We start from the raw sequence: 23,532 nt of genomic DNA, 5'->3' as shown, positions 1-23,532 counted from the left end.
TGGATTATGTAAAATATTTAATATTGTTTATTTGTTTTAGGTTTCATTTCTATTGTTGTTGGTACCAGCAATAAAGTGGTAAGAGGTTAGACATGCCTCTTATTTTTCATGTGATCAGATACCTCCTACCTTTGTCATTTAGTAGAGCTGCACAATTATGGATAAATTGAGAATCACAATTATTTTTTTATTTTTTTCACATAGAGATCACAATTCTCCCACTATTCTTAACGGACTAAACTTAACAGAATTAAACAAAATAGCATGTAATTTGTAACGCGTCTGATGAAATATTCATTGCTGCATGTTTATTTAAAAATCTTCTTTTTTATCAGTTTGAATGAATAAGTACTTCACTTGTTTCATTAATTTCTGGATTAATAGTTTTTTAATTAATCTCTTGAATGAATGATTCAATGACAAATAAATTTTTAACAGTGACTTGTCGTCACCTACTGGTTTAACAATGTATTAGATACAATCTTTGTTTGAAGCACCAAGTTACTTTCAAAAGGTAATTTGCCCTATTTTGATCTCTACCATAGACATCACATCAGTATTTATATCTGAACTTTTATCTCTGTATTTATGCGATTATTTGAATATTTGTAACACAGATATAACGATACTGGTTGAAAAGACTGTTTGTGAAGCTATTTCATACCTAAACATTACAACTGCTCTCTCTGGCTCAGCGCGGACACAGATTTGAAAGTCCCGGTATGATTTTATCAAAGGTTTAATAGACACAGGGAATAAGATTGCATGGGTGTTTGAATCAAGATCGCGATCTTTTGCCGATTAATCGTGCAGCTCTATATTTTAGAAAACATGGTAAGGTAGAGGTGTGCAGCCAAACGAATTTTGGCTGCATATTCTGTGGAATGGGATTTTGTTTGGTGTTCTGTTGGACTATTGTAAAATGGACATGAATGCTGGTTAGTGGCTTGATACAAAACAAAATACAAATGAAGGATATTTAGAGTGTTGGATGTTTAATGAAATGGAATCAAATGAACCAAAGAGATGATGCACTTATAACTTGTTTGTTGTTATTGTATCTGTTCACTTAAAGGGATAGTTCAACCAAAAATTAAAATTCAGCCTTTATGTACTCACCCTGGTGGTGTTCTAATGCTATATGATATTTTTTCAGACTACAAAAGGATCATTCACTCCCTCTATGTAATGGGAATAGTGACCAGCTTCAAGCTATAACAAAAATCACAGAATGATCAAACCACTCATGCCATATTTTCCAAATGTTCTTATGGCATACGATATGGTTTGGTTTAAAATATATATATTATTTACTTTCTTCTGGGGTGAATATCTCAAGATGAGAACTCAAGTTTTCAGATGACACACAGAATGACAGTTGACAGATGTGAAAGTGAACTCACTTGGTTATTGCAACAACTGGAACACAACACATTCCTTAGAAAATAAAGTGTGTGCATCATTTTCTAGAAGACGTAGTTTTGATTAAGCTTGGTTTTTAAAAATGGTGCCCTTGTTTGTTTTTTAACAACTTTCTTCGCTATAATAGTCATTCCCAAGCAGATCACTGTCCAAGGTCACGATTTTCGCTAAAGAATAATTTACATTCTAATTTGTTTTTAACCAAACCCTAACTTATATGCCCTCAGAACACTTGAAAAATATGGCATAACGTATTTGATCAATATGTGATACTTTTGCTTTTTTTTCTTGTTACAGAAGCTAGTCACAATTTATGTCATTATATGGACCAGCCCTTTTTTATCCTGCTCTGAAAAACAAAAGAAAAAAGGCTTTAGAAAAACACCAGTGACTAAACAATAGTGTTGGGTCAAAGACCACCTTTGTCGAGTTCAAGTCCTAAACGAATCAAGTCCGAGTCCTTAAAATCCGAGTCAGTCGACTCTGGCCGAGTCCACAAAGATTTAAATGATTTGAAATTCACGTTTAACAAAGACCCGCCCCTTTTAGTTACTGTTGCTAAGTCCAACAAGCCATTCCACTCTCACTCCACATCATGTTCTCATACAGTGCGCAAACAGACAAGACAGATCAGGTTACTTTTGATATGAAAAAAAGTCTCAGCTTTAAAAAAAAACTTGGTAACACTTTATAATAACTGCAAGCTATTATTCATTAGTTAAGCATTAGTTAACAGTTCATTCATAACTTAAAAAAACATTTATAGACATTAATAAGCAGTTTATAAATGCCGCTATAAATACTTTTCTCGATTTAAAAGCATATCAATAATGTGTTTAATAATTGTATTTTCATACTTCATTTAGAAGTATTTGATCATTAATAAAGTATTGCATTATTTACAAACCAGAAATTTAGGAGTTGTCAGTGGTTCATAAGATTACTTAGAAAGTGTAAGTAAATGATTAATAAACTATTTAATATACATTCATACATCTTATTATTCATACATTTAGTAATAGTTACTTAGTGTTAATAAATGCTTTATTAACATGTATTTTTACTGTAATTCAGGGTTAATTCAGGTAGTTATAAAGCAGTTAGTAGTGGTCAGTTATCTATTTTTGTGAGCTCATCTAAAGTGAGGACTATTTATGCCTTGTAAAGCATTTTACAAAGGAGATTTAAAGGCTCAGTTATATATTTATATCTTCTGTATCACTGTATTGTGTTGGTTTCCTTTTTTTTGTTTAGAAGATAAATTAGTTTTTAAATCTCCTTTGTAAATGCTTTACAAGGCATAAATAGTCCTCACTTTAGATGAGCTCACACAATTAGTTAATTGACCACTACTTAATGCTTTATAACTACCTGAATTTACTACATTACTTTCTAAGTGATCTTATTAATCACTGACAACTCCCAAATAACTGGTTTGTAAATAATGCTACACTTCATTTAGAAATTATAAATTGATCATTAACAAAGTATGAAAATACAATTAAACACATTATAGATATGCTTATAAATCAAGAATAAAGCATTTATAGCTGTATTTATAAACTGCTCATTAATGTCTATTAATGCTTTATAAATGATGAATTAACTGTTTACTAATGCTTAACTAATGATTAATAGCGTGCCGTTATTATAAAGTGTTACAATTTTTTTTCATTTTTATGAAATTCAAACAATAAATACCGTTTTGTGGCGCTTTAAATGGATAGTTCACCCAAAAATGAAAATTAACCCATGATTAACCTGTTGTGTGATGGGCGTTCTGGTGCAATATGGCTGCCGTCGCATCATCCAGGTGGATGCTGCACATTGGTGATGTTTGAGGAGATTCCCCATTCAATGTAAAGCACTTTGAGTACCCAGAAAAAGTGCTATATAAATGTAATTAATTATTATTTACTCCAATTCATCCTAGGTGTATATGACATTCTTCTTTCAGACGAATATAATCGGAGTTGTATTTTTTTTAAATGTCCTGGCTTTTCCAAGCTTTATAATAGCAGTGAATGACCGTTTCTGTTTTGAAGTCCATAAAAGTGCATCTATCCATCATAAACGTGCTCCACACAGCTCCGGGGGTGAGTAAAGTTCTTCTTAAGTGAAGCGATGCATTTGTAACGTGTTAAACATGAATATTTTTCTTACACAAAGTAAAATTCTAGCCTCTGGTCAACTATCCCTTTTTCTAGCTTCGGGTGAACTATCCCTTTAATGTGTAGCTCCTCAGGTCAAGCAGAATGTGAACGGATCATCTCTTCTACTTATAGCATGAATTACACATTAATAAACATCAGAACTGCAAAAAGACGTCAATACACACCATTTTACAAAAATGGTACATATCTGCATTTTGATTGACAGGTGATTTTATCTGACCAATCAAACTCTGGGAAAGGGTCTCAACACTGACCTCTTAAATATTTTAACCTTTATAAAAGAATTGCAATTTAAAGTTGCAGTCATACGTTTACCTACTGTACATCTTTCAGAATCTGCAGGGTAATGCTCAAGAATGCAACACGATGCATTAAGACCCAGGGGTAAACTTTTGAGCAAGATGTTTACATTTTTCTTATTTTCCTTTACATGTTAATATCTTATTTAGCCTCTGAAGGGCAGTACTAAATTAATTTTTTTTTCTTCAATGTGTTTTATTTTTACTAAAAGAATAAGTAAAAATATACATTATACATCAAAGCATTTAAGAACCAAGAATATAACAGAACAGATAAAGACCCCCCCCCCCCCCTCCCTCCCAACCCCATGTAACAGTCAGACCAGTAAAATAATAATAATAATAATAATAAGATAAAGATAAGATAAACCTTCTCCACAAAGGTCAAAAAAGGTTGCCAAGTGATAAAAAAACTCTTATTTGACCCTTTCATAGAACATCAAAGCTTTTCCAATTGTATGTTATACATCACATCTTTAATCCAATGTCCATATGTTGGAGGTGAAGAGTCTTTCCATTTGTATAAAATTGGTCTCAAAAATTGAGCCCCAGTATTCTAGCAATTTCGGACATGACAAAAACATATGATATAAAGTAGCAGGAGCTTTTAAACTTAGCCAATCTATCTTTAGACCAATGCAGACGATGTACAATTTAAATCTGAACAATCGTGTGCCTGATACTGATAGAGGATGAATGTATTCTCCGGATTACTTCTTGCCAAACATCATCTGATATTTAATCCTCCATTTCTTTTTCCCATTTTTGTTTTAAAGATTCTAAGGCAATCAGATTGTGTAGATTGTGTAGTTCATAATGATTTCCATTACACAAGAGATGTTAAAACTTCATGCTGATATGTATTCGGCTTTCGCCAAGATAAGCACCAACTAGACATAGCTTTACAGTAACCTATGCTTCTCCATCCATTTACGCTTCTTCTGAATCTCCTTCTGTCTGGTGTTAATAGTGTATTTGCACACACAACGGCTGCAACCACAGTGAGGTCCCCTCATGACAACGGTCTGGATTGAGCAGAGTAGGGGACATCTCTAGGGTCTTCAAGTGGGAACCTTCTGTCCTCAGTGTTTCGTCGACTAGCCCAAGACACCTCAAGAGGGCTCGACAGTGACTCTGGCGTCCCAGAGTCACCCCCCTCCGTCCCCCACTCAACTCAGCCCAGCTTACTGACCTTTACATCCCTCCTGCTGCTGAAGCTGCTCCTTTGACCTAACCACAATCTCTCAACCTCTCCACAACCCGACCTTACGCGCCAACCCGTTTGACTAAGGCTGTTGAGCCCCACTGCGGACGTTAAAGCGGTCAGTGGCAACGGTTCCGTATGGCATACTACCGCAAAACACAATATCTGTCCAAACACCAATCCTCATTCACGCAAAATACACAAGAATGTAATAACTGTAATTACTATGCAAACTATACAAATAAACCAACAGACTCATCAAATTTTCAAGAATTTTTCGAAACCGTAGCATGGCGGCCTGTACACAGCCAGCCAGACTCTTTCCGTCTCAAACCACAGCCAGTTGCTGCTCCTCTCTGCTGCTTCAGATAAGTTCTTTACTGTGCAACGCAACTCTTGGCCACTGAATCCGACGTCTCTGAGGAACCGGGTTGTGGAGTGTGCCACAAATCCTCGACAACCCACTTCCACTGGATAAACCCGGACTCTCAATCCTCGCTGTTCTGCTTCAGTGGCCAGCTGAGCATACCGCAGTTTCTTCCTCTCATATGCCTCATCTACAGCATCCTCCCATGGCACTGTTAACTCGATCAGTTGAACAATGCGTGCTGATCCAGACCACAAAACAATAATTGGTCGGAGGTTAGTGGTGGCAATCTCAGGTGGAAAAATAAGCCGTTGATCAAGATCAGCCAGCATTTTCCAGTCCCTAGCAGCTTCCAGTTGTCCTGAGCGAGAATTGGTTTTAACACCTGTTCTTGGTGGTTGCTCGCCTGGGCGGAGGAATATTGTCTGGAATACTGTCTAGTGTTTTGCTAGAACAGGTGGCAACTTATTGGTCATGTTACGCTTGTCTTCCAATGCTAAAGCCAAACATCAGAGTACTTGGTCATGGCGCCAAGTAAACCGACCTTGGCTAAGAGACACCTTACATCCTGTCAAAATGTGCCTTAATGTGGCAGGTGATGAACACAAAGGACAAGAGGGATCCTCTCCTTCCCAGAGGTTTAGGTTCTGTGGTGATGGGAGAACATCATATGTTGACCTGATAAGGAAACTGATCCTACTCTCTTCCATTGACCAAAGGTCTTACCAGCCCATCTTGCGTGGTTCCACACTCTCCCATCTCATCCACTCTCCCAGCTTGGCCTGGGAAATGGCCTTTATACACCTCATCCTCTCCTCCTGCTTCCTCCTTTGAGCTGGGGCTGCCTTATGCCATTTAGGAGGAGCTAAACTGAGCCCAAAACCCCCTCTTCCATGCTGTACCTGCCCCACGATATCACCAATTTGAAGGGCAGCCTTTGCCTCTTCCACAGATTTCTTTGCTGACCACTTTACTTATGGACTGTTTTACTCCACACCTGTACTCGAGAATATAATCAATGAGAGATTAAAAAAAGTGTGTTAGGAATATCAAATTTTCGGATTAACTGTTTGAAGAAGGCAAATGTGTCATTCAAATACAAATCATGTACTAACCTAATGCCATTTTTGACCATATATCAATCTGTCATAGGAGTAAATATGTGGTTCTGTACAACAGGTGAGGCAAGCGGAAGATTAAGTGCAAAATGGTGTCTGAACTGATACCAAATTTGTATAGCTTGTAGTACAACTGGGGAGAGTGTAAGGTTAGATACTGAGTTTGCCAATGGCAGCTTAGAACATAATACTAACAGAGGGTTATGTCAAATGGATGATTTCTCTATCTGTGCCCAGCTGGCTTTCTCATCTTCCCCCAACAAGTATAGAATTGCCCTGATATTGGCCGACCAGTAGTAATATAGAAAGTTCGGCAGGGCAAGACCACCTAAGCTGCGGGGCCTTTGTAATATTCTATCCACTACCCTAGGACGTTTTTTATTCCAATAAAACTTATAATTTGACTATTTAAATTACAAAAAAAAAAAGATTTTGTGAAAAATTGGCAAACATTGGAAAAGTATAAAACTTCGGCAAAACAGTCATCTGAATGATGTTAACCCTTCCACCTAGGGAAAGGTACAAGGAGTCCCATCTTTTAAAATCCTGCTTCAGACTAGCTGAAAGAAGTTGATATTTGGCTTTATAAAGCTCCTTAAAGTTTTGTGTAAACCAGACCCCCAAATAATTAAACTTTGTCGTAGTGATCTTTAAAAGGGATTGAAGAAGGGAGCATATCTGGAATCATGGAGCCAATTGGCATTAGTTCACTCTTTTAATAATTAAGAACCAGACAGCTGACCAAATTCATTAAGTAAATTTAATACATTTGGAAGACTCGAGGAGGGTCAGAAATGTATAACAAGACACCTAACCCCTGCTGCTCCCGACGAGCTGGATGGCGCCTTGCATGGCTGACACCGCCGTCGGTGAATGAGTGAAGGAATGGGTGAATTTGAGGCAATATGTAAAGCGCTTTGGTGGCCATGGGTCTGTTGAAAGCGCTATATAAATGCAGTCCATTTAACAACATATCACCTGCATATAAAGATGCATTGTGCTCTAAATGCCCCCTACACATCCCTTTGATATTAGTAGATATCCTCAAGGCTAGGGGTTAAATTGCAATCGCGAAGAGGAGTGGCGATAGAGGACAGCCCTGCCTTGTACCGTGCTTTAGCTCAAAAAAAGGTGATATGTTATTTTAGTACGTACCGCAGCCAATGGGGCTGAATATAAAAGTTTAATCCAAGACGTACAGTTGGCTCCGAAACAAAACTTTTTAAGAGTCAAGAACAGAAAATCCCATCCCACCCGGTCAAACGCATTTTCAGCGTCAAGCGATAAAATAACTTCTGAAGTATTAGACGAAGAAGAGCCATCAATTATATTTGCAAGACGTTGGGTATTAAAGAAGGAATGTCAACTTTTAATAAAGCCTGTTTGGTCAGGTGAAATGACCGCTGGAAAAACATCTTTCAGGATCTTGGCTAAGATCTTAGTGTCAGAGTAATAATGGGGAAAGTTAGGTAGAGATTTTTTTTTAAGAATTCATTTGGATATCCATCTGAACCTGGGTTTTTTGTCGGTCTGTATACCCCCGATTTCTGCTTCTATTTCTGAAATCGTAATTGGTGAGTCAAGATGTGCTGCTTTTTCAGGGTCTATCAGTGTATCAAGTTTACTAAAACTTTCTAAAGTCAACTGGTCATAGGGTGGATCTGAGGAATATAACGACTGATAAATTTATAAAAACAAGAATTAGCTATGCAGTATAGCACATGCTATACTGTACTATGCATGTGCTTCAGGGCTTGATCATCATGTATCTCAGAAATAACATGATAAACCGATTGCTGGTGAGCCAGAAGTTTTTCAGCCTTTTCCCCGTACTCTAATTTAGAGATAAGGTTTTCTGCTTGTTTAGTTGACAGCAAATTGAATTCAATCGTATGTGCTGATTTAGATATCGAAACCGTTCTGGATGCGCTACGATCCAGACTGGAGAAAAGGACACAATTAAATGGGCATTCGGTAACTCTAGCTTTTTCTTCGCTGATTTTCACTTTTGTTGTCTCATGTTTTCTCAACGAGCTCCCCCTACAGCTGTGAGGCGTATATTGCACAACAATGTCGTAAAAAAAACTCTTGCGGCACCCTCGTCCCCCTTTCTACCGCTGCTCATGTGCATTTGTTATTACCTGAGGTGGCCAACTTTATCATGTGGAGCTTTGTCTTCCGTGGTGGGTAATAAACACACACGCCACCCTCAATGTGTATGATGTATGTCGAATTTGCCGTAAAGCAGTTTGTGTTTCTCACTCGTTCTCGCTTCTCACGAGACTTCCTATTTCCAACTTACCGGGACGGTAATCCCCATGCTGCAAGGTTGGTTTTCCGACTAGGAACGTTGGGGGGAGCAGGGAAAGTTACCATTCTCACCGGAACAGGTTATTAAACCATCCAAATGATTTCTAAACAGTTTTATTAAGTTGAAATAGTTGCCGAATGCCCCTTTAAAGTCACCACCAAGGATAAGATGAGAATACCATATTTGGCAATATTTGAGAAGAAATTACTAGAGAAAAGGTGACCATCCCAATTTGGGGCAAAAAACCATTGGCTAAAATAACAGGGAGCCCATACAAATGTCCCACACGATTAGGAAGCGCCCATCCGGATCAGACTCAATACTCGTCGCCACAAAGTGTATATTTTTACTGAGAATTATCGCCACACCTCTAGCCTTAGATTTAAAGTTGAAATGAAAGGTCTGGCCCACCCACTTACATCTAAGCCGGCAGTGGTCAGAGACTCGTAAATCCGTCTCTTGAAGGAATGTAATATCAGTCTTAAGATATTTTAAATGAGCAAACAATTTCTTACATTTTATAGGGTGGTTGAGAGATTTAACATGCCAACTCACCAGTTTAACTGAACAACCATTTACTTGAGAAGCCATATTAATATTGGTCATATGGAGCTGAGAACAGTACAATAATATACCCAATTCTTCCATATCAGTCATGTCTGGTGGAGTCAGTGTGTGGGCACGGTCAGAAGCTGAACACTGCGTTGAGGAAGTATTGGGCCTAGAACTGCAGGATCCTCTGTATTTATATTTTCGAAGCTTAGAGGCCATCACTCTTCCCAAGGCTCGTTCATTTTACACTATGTGTTCAGGAATACGTTATAAATCGTGCTGGGGATAATTACAGAAGATATTTTGCTTTTAATTCAAAATTAGATAAAAAAAATTAGGTAGGAGCTCAGCCAAACACATTCTATGCCATCGCCTGCTCCCCCTAGCGTCACAGCCATTTATGTGTTTAGACCTTGTTAGGTGCTTGATCTAAAAAGCAGTCAACGTATCATTAAAGCAGTTTTTCACGTTGAGCTATCACATAGCGACAGAATATATTAAGTTATTGATGTACAAAACATTCAAACGTTTATTTTACTATGGGAAGTGCTGGGCTTATGTTTTTGCTTCAAGTTTACAAGCTGATAGTCACATTGCATGTACGACAAGAATGACATTTTCTCGACAAAATGCATGCTGCTCCTCCAAATATTACACTACATAATAGCCTACTTCAAAAAATAACCTAGTCTTTTGATGAAGACTGTTATTATAAAAAAAAAAAAAATTGCTATTGTCCGTAATTTGAAGGCAATTTGAATAATATTGCGACACGGACACGTCAGCTCCGAATTTACTTTGTAAAATGTAAATTCTGAAACCCATAGGAACTGGGAATTCATTTGTGCATGGCTGTAAAGAAAAACAAATAAATAAACAAATAAAGCTGCACGCAAGACAACAGAAAACTGACGGATGTCTAAACTTTATCTAAACCTGTCATTGATGCCAAACAGTTCATCAATAACTGGCTTTAAAGCTTTTGACAAATGTTTGTTAAACGTGGTACTCCAGTAAATTAACGTTTGACATTAGACTCTGTGCATTTCATGTTTATATTCTAGCTCAAACAAACGTATACATAAACGCCCCTTGCATTCCACAGGGTATATTCAGAAAAAATATCCATTTTATAGCACAAGATGATACTATAGCACACACAGATACTGTCCGGACAATACGGCTCAGTTTTTACATGTATCTTGCTCTGTCGAGCGGCAGAAGTGATTCTACGTAGGCCATACTGGGTTAACACCATACTTTTCCAGTCAGGGGGAAAGGATTGTTTTCCCCCATGCTGACTACACCCCACACCATGCCCCCAGCTATGACACAACACCGACCAAGTGTGTCAATACTTGCAATTCTGTCAGGACCAGTATCGTCAAATACAATTGACAATTAGCATACAGTTTGGATTGGCAGTATGGTTCCATTCTGGGCAAGAAGTCCCTGCGCATCCATCTAGCCTAGCATGGATAAGAGCAGGGAGAGCAGCAATAACCCCCCTAAGGGTAAATAGAACAGAACCAACATGAATGTATGCAGATCATTAATTCAAGATTTTAAAGTACAACATAATTCGAGAATTAATTCTGATTCAAGGGGAATCAGAATGCCAAATCCTGACTGACGAGAGGAGGAGCTGGGGATGGAGGAGGGTAATTGGCTCGTGAGAAACGCGATAGCTGCTGGTAATACTGAAGGAGCTTATACATGTATACAGTGATAGGCATCGTATTCCAATAGGTAGATGTGGATCAGCTGAGAGTCAGCTGATGCGAGCTTGACTAACGTGACCTGCCAGAACTGACACTACGGTTGATTTTTATGACTCACACAGGACTATAATTTAGCGGATTCACTCCCACAATTAAATGCAGTTATACTTTACAGTGTGGATGTAACCACTTGTCCTCTAGAAGCATGAAAACAAAATCAATCAAGCTATCATCAATAGCGCTCCCTTTAAGCAATCACTTACTTACTGCGTTCTGCACTCTCACTATAACTCTCGTCATAAACAGTTAAGTTGTCCACATTCCACAGTGAATTTCTTATTTATATCGCGTCTAGACTGTTGTTTATGAGGGGATTTGCGAAAGTATAAAGCTTGTGCTGATTCTGAACATACATTTTGAGCAAATTCTCCGCATGGTGACTCTAAAACGCCTCTGATTGGCCATACGCGTTCATGCACTTAATATACATGTCTGTGATTGGCTACAATGATCAATGCTGAAACAACACAATGCAAGTAGTTTCGTTTTTGAATAATAATATATTGTGTATATAATACTTGACTGACATTTTATACTCAGAAAATTTTCAGTACAGAGTCCATGTCAAGTCAGAGTACAAATTCACCCGAGTTTTTTCGAAATTTGAGTGAGTACCACAACTCTACTAAACAATAACTGATTTTTTTATTTTTGGGTAAACGATCACTTTAAATTTTCATTGCAACAATGTTTATTCATGAAATGTTCTCTAGAGCAGTGGTCTCAAATCGCATAAACACGCATTTCTGTCAATTAGATTTATATTAAGACATGCGCATCCTATCTGAGTTTGTAACTCATGCAATTGTTACTTGAGGCCATAGGCAGTCCCACACTATGTTTAGGTTTGTGTCTTCTGTATTTAACATGTCTCTCAGTTGTCTACTATGTCTCTTAAGAGCACTGTGCATCTACCAAGGGTGCCAATATTTGTTGAGGGTACTGTTCCGGCAAATCTTCAGTCCTGGAAACAGTCGGGAGCTTCCTCTTGACTCATAATCAACACTCTGGCTCGTCAATGTTTTAAAGCTTCTCTTGAAATTTATTAAAAAAAAAAAAAAAAAAACACATGCAAAATACTTGAAAAACAAAGTCCATTGAGATTGTTAGTTCTTTTGAGTCTGCTCATATACAAACATTGATTGGTCTGTACTGCTTACTAATAAACTAATAGTGCACCTGTGCATTGATACCATTTTGCCTACAGAGGGAGCAAAAACTCAAATCAACATAAATAATTGTTAAATAAAAATACATTTAAATAAATATAATTTAAGGAAAGTTAAATATAATACGTAGATTAAATAAACACCATAAACAAATGAATGTATGGCTCCTACACAATGGCCCCAATTGTCAATGTATATAATTACATTATGTGACTAAATAAGGAGCCAATATTTCCATTTAACAATATTATAAACATACAAAAGAATGCTTGTCAAAGTTTGTCCAATCACTGTGGACAAGCTTCCAAGTGTTCCTATCACGTGTCATCATTTTCCAGAAACAAGCAAAGTTTTGTAATAGGTATCTCCAATACACCAGTTTTTGACTTCACTTTTACAATCCTCACTAATCCTTTGGCATCAGGTAGAATTTCCACCACTCTTCCTAGACGCCAGGGACAACAAGGTCCTGGACTGTCCACAGTCAAGTCACATTTATTTATATAGCACTTTTTACAATATTATTTCAAAGCAGCTTTACAGAGATAACTGGAAAATAAGTTCAGTGATGTTTAATTTTTTCCGCTCTGGAGTAAACCATGATCTCATCGTTCAGTTCTTGTATAATAGTGTCAATACAGGCAGATCAATATTATTGTTGAATATTAAATGAAATTAAATATTACATTTAAATCAATAGGCCAAGCTTTACTTTGGTCCACTTTTGCCCAGAACAGATCTGATAGATACTATACTTGTTTCTGTCTGCGCTTGATATATATTGGACTTAAGCAATAGGATGTGATTAAGGAGTCAGTGCTTCAAGGTCTTGGTAGTCATCAGACACTGTTGTTATAGGCCGACTATTCAAAATGGACTCCACAAAAAAAAAAAATGTCTGCAGCTCTTCATCCTCCAGATTTTGTTGACGCAGAATAGAAAAGAGGACTTGTCTCACCATACGTATAAGCCTTTCCCAGATCCCTCCGTGATGAGGCTGTTGGGGGATTAAAACTCCATTGAACTACTTTCTGAAACATAGTATTGTTAATCTTATTTTGATTCCAAGCTGTGATTGCATCTTTCTATTCTCTTTTAACACCAACTAATTTAGTTCCATTATCAGAGCGGATATGTTGTACTTGACCTCTTCTGCTGATAAATCTTCTTAAGGCATTGATGCAGGAGTCAGTGTCCAAAGTGTAGGCCACTTCTAGATGCACAGCTCTACTAGACATACAGGTGAAAATTATGCCATATCTCTTAACACTTTGTCCTCGCTTTGTTTCAAAAGGTCTGAAGTAATCAAGGCTGCTCGCTGCTCCGGGTGTGTGTATCCACGTTTGCAGTGTGTGTGTGTTCACTACTCACTACTCTGGAATCAACCTGGAAATATGGAGGTTATTTGGAAGAATGATTGGATGTTTAATTTCGTCTGAATTGCAGACTTACTCAGCTAACCTCCAACTCTTAGAACTCAGTCTTCCAATACAGGGTCCAACTTGTAGAAACTACTACATCTATTCACCCGTTTTCCAGTGGTTGAGGCACTTCCAAGTTTTGAAATCTCATCTTCATATGATTGTCTTTTACAGTCTGAAGTAATCAATTCCAACATTGCTGAAGTGAAAGTGAAAGTGACACGTGATGGCCAAGTATGGTAACCTTCCATACTTGGAATTTGACCTCTGCATTTGACCCATCCAAGTAAGTGCACACACATTAAGAGCAGAGTACTGAGTAGTGAACACACACACTGCAAACGTGGATACACACCCCCGGAGCAGCGGGCAGCCTTGAGTGGGTCCCGGGGAGCGGTTTGGGGGTTAGGTCCCTTGCTCAAGGACACCTCAGTCATATTCCTGCCGGTACTGGAATCGAACCAGCAACCTTCGGGTCACCAGTCCAACTCTGTTACCATTAGGCCATGACTGCCATAAGGGTCATAACCCATCTTTTGTTCTCCAATACGTCATTTCATGCGTCTACAGGTTACACCTTTTGATATGACTTTACAAACTGCAGAATTGGCATTTATGACCCAGTATCTTTTCCGAAGTTGTGATTGGATGTGATTTATTCAATACCCAATATCTTGCAGAATCAACATGGAAATATGGAGGTTGTGAAGAGTGATTGGATGTTTAATTTAGTCTGAATTGCAGACTTACTCAGCTAACCTCCAACTCTTAGAACTCAGTCTTCCAATACGGGGTCCAACTTGTAGAGACTACTACATCTATTCACCCGTTTTCCAGTGGTTGAGGCACTTCCAAGTTTTGAAATCTCATCTTCATATGATTGTCTTTGACAGTATAACAATGTTTCTGCCAATAAAAGGTCATTCAAGGTAATGGACTGCGCATTAAATGATTTCTTGAGAGCATTCATTCCATAAGTCAATCCTCTGTGAAACAAAGAAAAGGATCAGATCCAATCCAATCTCACAATGCAAAGAAAAAGTCAAGGAAGGGATGTTCTTCAATTTAAGGAACCATACCACTGCTCTTTTCAACTTATTCCAGCTTGAGAAATAAGTTTTAAGCTGATCGGTGGGATTTCTACCATGTGTGATGACACTGTTGTACACAACAGGAGCTTTTATTCACTTCAGGGTCATCTAGAAAGAGCGCAGAAGAAATGGTTGTAATTGTGCTCTGAGGCCAGTCTTGTTCTTTCATCTAGAGAAAGTCTGTTCCATGAATCCATTTTGTGCAATTCACCGATGTGCTAGCATTCTTCCCCCTAGTTACTTTATCATCTGGATTTTGTTTAGTTCCAATGCATCTCGATTGAGACACATCTGCGTTTTCTCTAATGATAGATTTCCTGTTAGCCACAAATGTGTGAAATCGTGTACACTTGTTTGAAATGTATTTAAACAATGATTGACTGTCGGTCCAAAATCCAAATCTATTGAGGTTCAATTCCAATTCCACATTTTATCCACTCTAACTTCTGGGACTGCACCTGTAAGCTCTTAACGAGGAATGGCGGTTTGCATGAGAGGAGCAACTCTGGCTTTGCCTACCATGAAGGCCACATTTGCAGAGTTTTGTCCTGCAATCACTCTTAGATAGCTTACTATTCCATATCTATGGTTACTTGCATTCGAAAAAGCGATGGAGCTCGGCTTCACACATCGTGCAACTTTGAATTCTTTCAATTTCTCAAGATCACCAAGCCACTTTGTCCATTTACTCTCTGCAGTTTGAGGAATCTCTTCATCTCAACTCTGTTTGGACTTTCATAGTTGTTGCAAAATGAGCTTTGCAGAGAAGAGTAAAGGGGCAAAAGAAACCAAGTGGATCATAGATGGAACTCACATTTAAAAGTATATGTCTGCAGTAGTGATGTGCGGGTCGTCTCATAACCCGCGGACCCAGCGGGTAACCCGTGGGTCGGGTTGGGGCGGGAAAGAAATTGTCACTTTATTTGCGGGGCAGGTTGGGGCGGGATATTAAAAGCAAAATTTTAACCATGTATCTTGCGTGCAATTTCCAGCCTATATTAAATATTTGGGAATATATATTTTCATATTTTATTAAGTTCTTTGATAAGGTTACAATACGAATGCCGTAGCAACATAACTTGTGATTTCCGCAAACCTTTGGCGTCACATGACGCGTCACGAGAGCGGCGGGCCAAGCAGCTCCTGTCGCCAGCCACGACAACAAGAGCGGAGAAATAAAAGTGAAGATGGAAGACGAGGTGTGGGACAAATTGAGGTTGGGAATTTACATAATTAAAAGAAAAAAAAGGTCAGGCTGCTAAATCTAATGTTTGGAACCGGTTCTCAAAAATAGTTGCAGCAGGAGACAGTATCGGTTACGGTTACGTAAAGTGGAACTCGTGTGAAAAATATACAAACAGGAGAGCCACAAAATGGGCATTTCCAATTTTCCAGCATGTCAAGACATATTTGTGGGGGGTCTAAGAAATAAAAAATTGTTTAGCCTATTTGATGAATACAAATCCTGCTTTGTAAATGTTGAATGTTTATCATTATCTTATTAATATGACCAGATTTATGGTTCATATTCATAATCGTCTGTTGTTACAAGGACGATGTTTAAAGGACGAGTTTACAGGACGATGTTTCCAAGCACTTTCAGGCTGAAATAAAGGCTGTTTTCATTTACATTACAATACGTAGTATGTCTATTTAACGGTCGCGGGTGCGGGGCGGGTTGTAAAAATAGATACAGGGCGGGCTGGGGCGGGCCAAATAATTTCATAAAAGCGGGACCCGTGGGTTGGAAAAAAAGCCAACCCACGCATCACTAGTTTGCAGGTGTAAGGCTTATTCTTGAGTTATATTGAACTTTAACAGATCGCTTTCAGTGCACTCAATACAACCCAAGAGCTCTTTCAGTAGATAGAGCAAGTGAGATGAGAAATCTGTATCAAAACAAAGAAACGCTGTCTTCCTTTTGGATATTGGACATTTTGTGAGCTGAAATCCTCCTGTTAAACAGAGATGTAAGATCTTTCACCAATGACACTGCATCCTTTTCTGAGGAAAGTGAATTCAGATAGCACCGTGGAAAAGAACTTCTATGTTGACGACTAATCACTTCTGGTAGAAAGTAGGTCTTATCCATAGCTGTCTGTGTTAGTGCAAAATTAGCACAGCTTGGAGATGACACAGCTCCAAAGAGATGTACCAGCATGCGTTATTTAGCAGGAGGTATACTGAAATCTCCTTCAGGCCACCACAGGAATCGTAAGTCTAAATTTATCTTTGACACTTTAACTTGATGGAACATGGTCTTGCAACTTGGTATGTATAGTAAGTTCAGACGGTAGTGTCCATCTTGCAGCTTTACTGAATTCTGTAATATTTCAATGAATCTTTTGTCCTCTACTGCATTTCAAATTTCTCATCTGCAGCCTTTTCATTAAAATTGAAGATTTGAGACTGAAATCCCATTGACAGTAACAAGTGCTGTACTGTTATCTCAATCAACAGTCAAGGAGATGGTCCATATGCTGTGAGAACCCTATTGGGGTGGGTTGTCAATGGTCCTCTAGATGTCAGTGATTTTACAGATAACAGTACAATCACTGACATCTAGAGGACCATTGACAACCCACCCCAATAGGGTTCTCACAGCATATGGACCATCTCCTTGACTGTTGATTATCTCCCAGGTTTCAAGGGCTTCTGGGAATCTGCAGGTAAGGCCACCTTGATTGTTGGAATGTTGCTTGTGTCTACAGGCATGTTTCTTTGAGTGGAAACATAATGAAGTATTGTTTTATCCAATGCAGAGACCTCCAGCCTTTTAAGCCAGTCTTGGATCATTGTTCAGAGAAGGATGTTAGTGCTTTTACCTGTGATGTTGAGCTTGTTCAACAGATCCTCTGGCCTGAATAATCTTAGGGTTATATATGCTACACACTTGTTGCATATTGTTACGTGACATTTTCATGTCTAAAGTCTGATTACACTGTATTTAGCACAAACTCTGCTACAATGTCAGCATCATGTATGTAAAAGTTTGTAGTTTTGAGAATTACATTTATGCGTGGTTTGTGAAAAACCTAAAAAAAATTGTCACTGAAATATGGTCATGAAACCCATACTTATTGTTTCTTCACAAGGCTTTTGAAAATTGTATCACGAAGCCTAGAATATTTGCTTCAAAACTATGTGAAAATCATCCTGCATACTCATTCAGACAAAACAATATATTGATTTTAAAATTATAAGACATGTTTTGTGTAAGAAAGCTCTATGCGAGGAGGGCGTGAATCATCATGAATACTGATGTGTTTCACACCTGAGAAAGACAAAGACCCTCCCATAATGCCCCTATCAGATGCTACCAATATGAGGAACCTTGCACAAAGAATGAGAGATTTAAAAAAAAGAATGGCTTTTTGATTGTTGGGATTTATTTACAACACAACATAATCAAAAGATACACAACAAATGACAAAAAAGCACATTATTGAACTCACTGATCTAAAGACAGAGATTGAACAATCACACACCGTTGTACCATTTCTGAAACATAGTATATACCTGTCATTTCCAATGTGTTTGCATTTTCACTTCAACATTCACATGAGTCTGTGTACATGAACATGGTCAGCAGCAGGACTTATCAGTGGCATCTGGTCCCTGTAAAAAAAAAAAAAATTCCAGCTGTGAACATGCTGATAGCAAGAGAAACTATAGGGCTGCACGATTTCGTGAATACATTTTAGATTTTTCTGGTTAAAGTTAAAATTATATATATATATATATATATGCACACATATACATACAGGTGCTGGTCATATAATAAGAATATCATCAAAAAGTTGATTTATTTAAGTAATTCCATTCAAAAAGTGAAATTTTGATATTATATTCATTCATTACACACAGACTGATATATTATTATTTATTTCATTTAATTGTTATGATTAAAACTGACAACTAATGAAAATCCCAAATTCAGTATCTCCGAAAATTAGAATATTACTTATGACCAATACAAAAAAGGATTTTTAGAAATGTTGGCCAACTAAAAAGTATGAGCATGTTCAGCACTCAATACTTAGTTGGGGCTCCTTTTGCCTGAATTCCCAGCTAGAATCTTTTTGTTCTAAAAATGTTCCGAGAACATTACCATGCAGTGTTCTAATAATGTTTTCAGCGGGTAGTTTTATTTTGGTTCCCAGAATGTTCTCCTAAAAGCTAGGATAACATTATCTAAAAACATTCTAAATATGTTTAATGCTAACATTGTTAGAACATTATTCCCTAATGTTCTTATAACATTTTCAGCGGGTAGTTTTCTTTTTGTTCCCAGAATGTTCTCTTAAAAGTTCTAATAACATTCTTTAAAAACATTATAAATATGTTAATGCTAACATTGTTAGAACATTATTCCCTAATGTTCTTATAACATTTTCAGCGGGTAGTTTTCTTTTTGTTCCCAGAATGCTCTTAAAAGATTGGATAACATTCTCTAAAAACATTCTAAAAATGTTTAATGCTAACATTGTTAGAACATTATTCCCTATTATTGCCTAATGTTCTTATAACATTTTCAGTGGGTAGTTTTATTTTTGTTCCCAGAATGTTCTCTTAAAAGATGGCATAACATTCTCTAAGAAAACTCTAAAAATGTTTTGTGATGACCTTGTGATGAGGTTTATAAATGGCATCCACATAAATTATTAGAAGTTCTGTGAACAGTACATGCCCAACATTAAATGTAGAACTCAGTAAAGTCCAATGTGCAATCATGCGTCTTGACTGCTGTGTTTGTTCAGAGCGCTCATCATCAGTCTTTGCTTGTCTTGGTTCTTGCAGAAGAATAATACAGTCATCTGTATTAATATGTGTTCTACTGTTCTCTCTTCTAGTCGTCCAGCTGCTCTCCCAGTTCGCAGCATTGAACTCTATTTTGTGTGCATGGTAGAGTTTTTCCTCATAGCCTATAAAAGAAGATCATGCAGCATTGTAAACAGAAATAATACAAATACATACATATTAAGATCACAAGCAATATTGACATTGAAAACTTTTAAAATTAGCCAGCCTCATTAGTAATCAGAAATTATGTAAAGACTAATTTATTTAAAGTATAAATATGATACCTTATGAGTATCTTATTTGTTTCTGTAACTTAAAACATATACTTAATCCATTATATACATGTTAATAACACAACTAGAGGCTAAATTATGTGAACAAACGATGTTGGCTTGAGAAGCCTGAACCTCGAACCAGGACTGGAACTCAAGTCGCCATGAGCACAGCTCCAGCATGTCACAGAGCTGCCCATGAGGCTATTGCTCTGACTTAACAGCGGTTATTGTCTATGGATCGTTAAATTTTTTAAAGATTTCTGCTTGTTTTAAATCAGATACATATAAAGTAGCACTGCGTTTGAATGCATTGTCGATGGATCTATTTCTAGAGTGAATTAATCATACCTGTAAGTGCAGCGTCTCTTTGCTATTAGTGAACAGTGTTGTGCAAGTTACTTCCAAACTGTAATACATTATATATTACTTGTTACTGTTATTTAAAAGTAATTCATTACCTTACAATATTACTGTCTCAGAATTGTAATGTGTTACATTACTCCTGTATTACTTTTGAGTTACTTTCACCAAAATAACTATACAGAAGTAGAACTTAACATTCTAAAATGACTAGGGCTGTAACGATATGCGATATGAAACCGAAATCGCGACACTCAGATCCACAAACCTGCAGAATGGCGACACACCCCTTCCAACTCCCAGCGTTATCCATACCGTCCCGATCCAATGCTACCACATCTTTAAATTACTATTAGTATTATTTGAAGTTAACTTAACATTATAAAATATGTAGACCTACACCACAAAACTAGTTGAGGATAAATTATTTAAAATTTGGGAATTCCAGACTTGCAGTTAACTTATATAATTATATAAATTCTCAGAAAATGCATTAATACCAAAATATTGAAACGTCTGTTTATCCATAGGCTCCTCCCAGAAAGGAGTCCAGACATTAGAAAAATATCAGTCTACACATGCGTTTTATATTTAATATTAGGGAAATCGACAGTCATGTGTGACAAAAAAAAATCTTTAACTTTTAGGAGGCAACGATTTTTTTTGTTGTAATTCTGTGAATTAAACTGCGCAAATCTAATGAAGAAGGGTTGGCTCTCCACAGAACATAAAATATTCATTTTATTTTATTTTTCGTGTTCGCATTTATGAGGAAAAAACAATGTTACAGACGTGACAGTTCTCCGTTACGGACGTGACCGCTCTGAAGCGGCACTAAAAGACTGCTTTAAAACTTTCACAGACACCTTACACAGAAGACACGAAGCCTTTCTTTAAAGTGAATTTCGTTTTGTATTAATTGTACGGACCTGAAAAATATATATATATATATTGAAATGTCTACTTGTAAACAGAACAATTCAAAACGAAAGAAAACAGACTGCTCTCTGCTTATGAAATAAAATGTGCATTTCTCTCTGGTGCATTCACTAGCCTACTGCGAAGATCGCGACTTCGCGAGTCAGCATCGTCAACTTCATCTTGACTTTATTAATAAACAATCAACATGTCTCCTTGCTATTTGACATATTCATAATCATTGCTTTTGCCGGTTCTTTGTGACAGCTTCTAGGTGCTTTATCGGCAGCGCCGTCGCCCTTACATGAACGCGTCACCACGGCATCAAAAACATGATTGCGTGATGAAAACATGAAAAATAGGCCTACCACATAAACATAGCCTAACTGTTTAGAAAGAAAACACAGAACGAATAGCCTAATGCGCATACGTCCATCTCGCGAATGTCTTCTTGATGCCATCTTCACCATTAGCCAATTTTCCTCTGGCCAGCGTGAGCACAGAGGCCGAAATCATACCTCACGGCACTCCTGTAAAAAATAAATCGCTATACAAATATATCAGACGCTGCCATTTAGTCTTTAATTACAGACTTGGACACCACACGCGGCTATTGACTGACCACGAACAGGTAATTTAGCCTACTTGCATCTTTCATTCGTTAATGTCTGGCGGTCTTGCTGTTTTTTTTTTTGTTTGTTTGTTTTACAATTAAAACTAAAAGTCTGTTGTAACGCAAGCCTTACCGAACATGTACCAAGTAAAATATTACTGAAAATTGATTAGTAATGCCCTACACTACTGCGTTACAGCAAAACGTAATATGTTACTGTAATGCATTACTTTTGTAACGCGTTACTCCCAACACTGTTAGTGAAGCTGTACGTTTTAGTTACTTCAAAAGCAGAAAGAAATATATGCTAAGCTAGTTATTTTAAAGCTAGTTATTTTAGTCAATAAAGTTTTGAATATGGATATTTTTCTTACACAAACGCATTGCTTCTCTTCAAAAGGCCTTTATAACCCCACCAGAGCCATGTTGATTACTTTTATCATGGATGTATGCGCTTTTATAGACTTAAAACAGAAACGGTCATTCACTGCCATTATAAAGCTCGGAAGAGCCAGGACATTTTTTAATATTACTCTGATTGTATTCATCTGAAAGAAGAATGTCATATACACCAAGGATGATTTGAGGGTGAGTAAATCATGCGCTAATTCTTATTTTTGGATGTCTTTTGGATGAGATCCTTTATGGTCTGTGGTAGGTGCTTTTAGCACTAAAGCTCTAGGAGTTAAGAGTTGAACATTTTTGTCTCAGAAATCAGAATAATAATAATAATATTTAGTTTAAATAGGTTAACAATATGTTGGCTTTCTTAAACCAACATAATTATTTCCTAACATTTGAACAAGATTACTATAACCTGTACTATAATATTAAGGTAATTCTATGAAGATTTACAACGAGTTACAAAACCACCTAACTTACCAGTTACAAGGCTCTTTAGCTCCCATATCGATTCACCTCTGCAGGTTTATGTTTGCCAGATTGTGTCCTTTACATTGACCATCAGCACACAATAAAGAGTAATTACCTGAAATATTTTAAAACATGGTCTGTCAACATACAACGACATTACAAGCACATACAATATTTGCTAGAAACACAAAAGACTGAAAACGTTTTAGACTGAATGCTTTTTCCAATTTTCCCATTACTGAAATATTAACTTTTACTTTCAAAAGCCATTAAGATTAACACTTTAAGTAGCAAAAATAGAGTATTCGTATGCATAGAAAACAATATTATAGTAGGCTACCTTTGTTGTAAATTGAAACTTTATTGCGTCATCGGTGTTATATTCATCTTTAAACAGGCAGTTTGGAGTCTGGATTAAAACAAATCTAGCTGTTAACGTTATTCAAAAGTAACATATACTCAGATTTAATGCGACTGTCATACAATTCTAAGAGAGTAAAATCTAACACTGAAAGACATTGATATATCAAGGATAAGAGAAAGCTATATGTAAACTGAAAAATACACACAAAAAAAAAAACTTACAGTTGTGAAAAGAGCTCTTCCGTTGACCCGGAGTTCTGTTGTTTTTTTTCCAATGTGTCAAACGGCCAATTTAGACAACGGACATTTTGCGCCGATTTCTTCAACAAAAACGTTACTTTCTTTGCGCTGTTTATCGATTTCAAAATTTCTTACGTCATCGGAAAATCACGCCGTGATTGCTGGTTTTAAACGACAA

General features: G+C 37.2%; 1 protein-coding gene across 9 annotated transcripts in view; it reads left to right on the top strand.

Moving 5' to 3' along the window:
- Positions 1-23,532, top strand: part of LOC143731964 (oxysterol-binding protein-related protein 7-like) — a 204,093-nt gene that overhangs the window by 107,987 nt on the left and 72,574 nt on the right. Inside the window, exon 20 of one of the 9 annotated variants that reach the window (XM_077222582.1) lies at positions 13,692-13,706. The exons of 7 other annotated variants lie outside the window; for them this stretch is intronic. In XM_077222582.1, the coding sequence (XP_077078697.1) occupies positions 13,692-13,697 (6 nt within the window). In that variant the 3' untranslated portion in view covers positions 13,698-13,706. Of the gene's footprint in view, positions 1-40; positions 1,119-13,691; positions 13,707-23,532 lie in introns of those variants that run through there. One more of the 9 variants, XM_077222580.1, reaches the window with a different exon arrangement.

Source organism: Siphateles boraxobius, unplaced genomic scaffold (genome assembly GCF_051911475.1).
Source record: "Siphateles boraxobius isolate OS27281-9 unplaced genomic scaffold, OSU_SipBor_1 89, whole genome shotgun sequence".
Taxonomy (NCBI): domain Eukaryota; kingdom Metazoa; phylum Chordata; class Actinopteri; order Cypriniformes; family Leuciscidae; genus Siphateles; species Siphateles boraxobius.
This window is presented reverse-complemented; position numbering and strand designations above follow the sequence as displayed.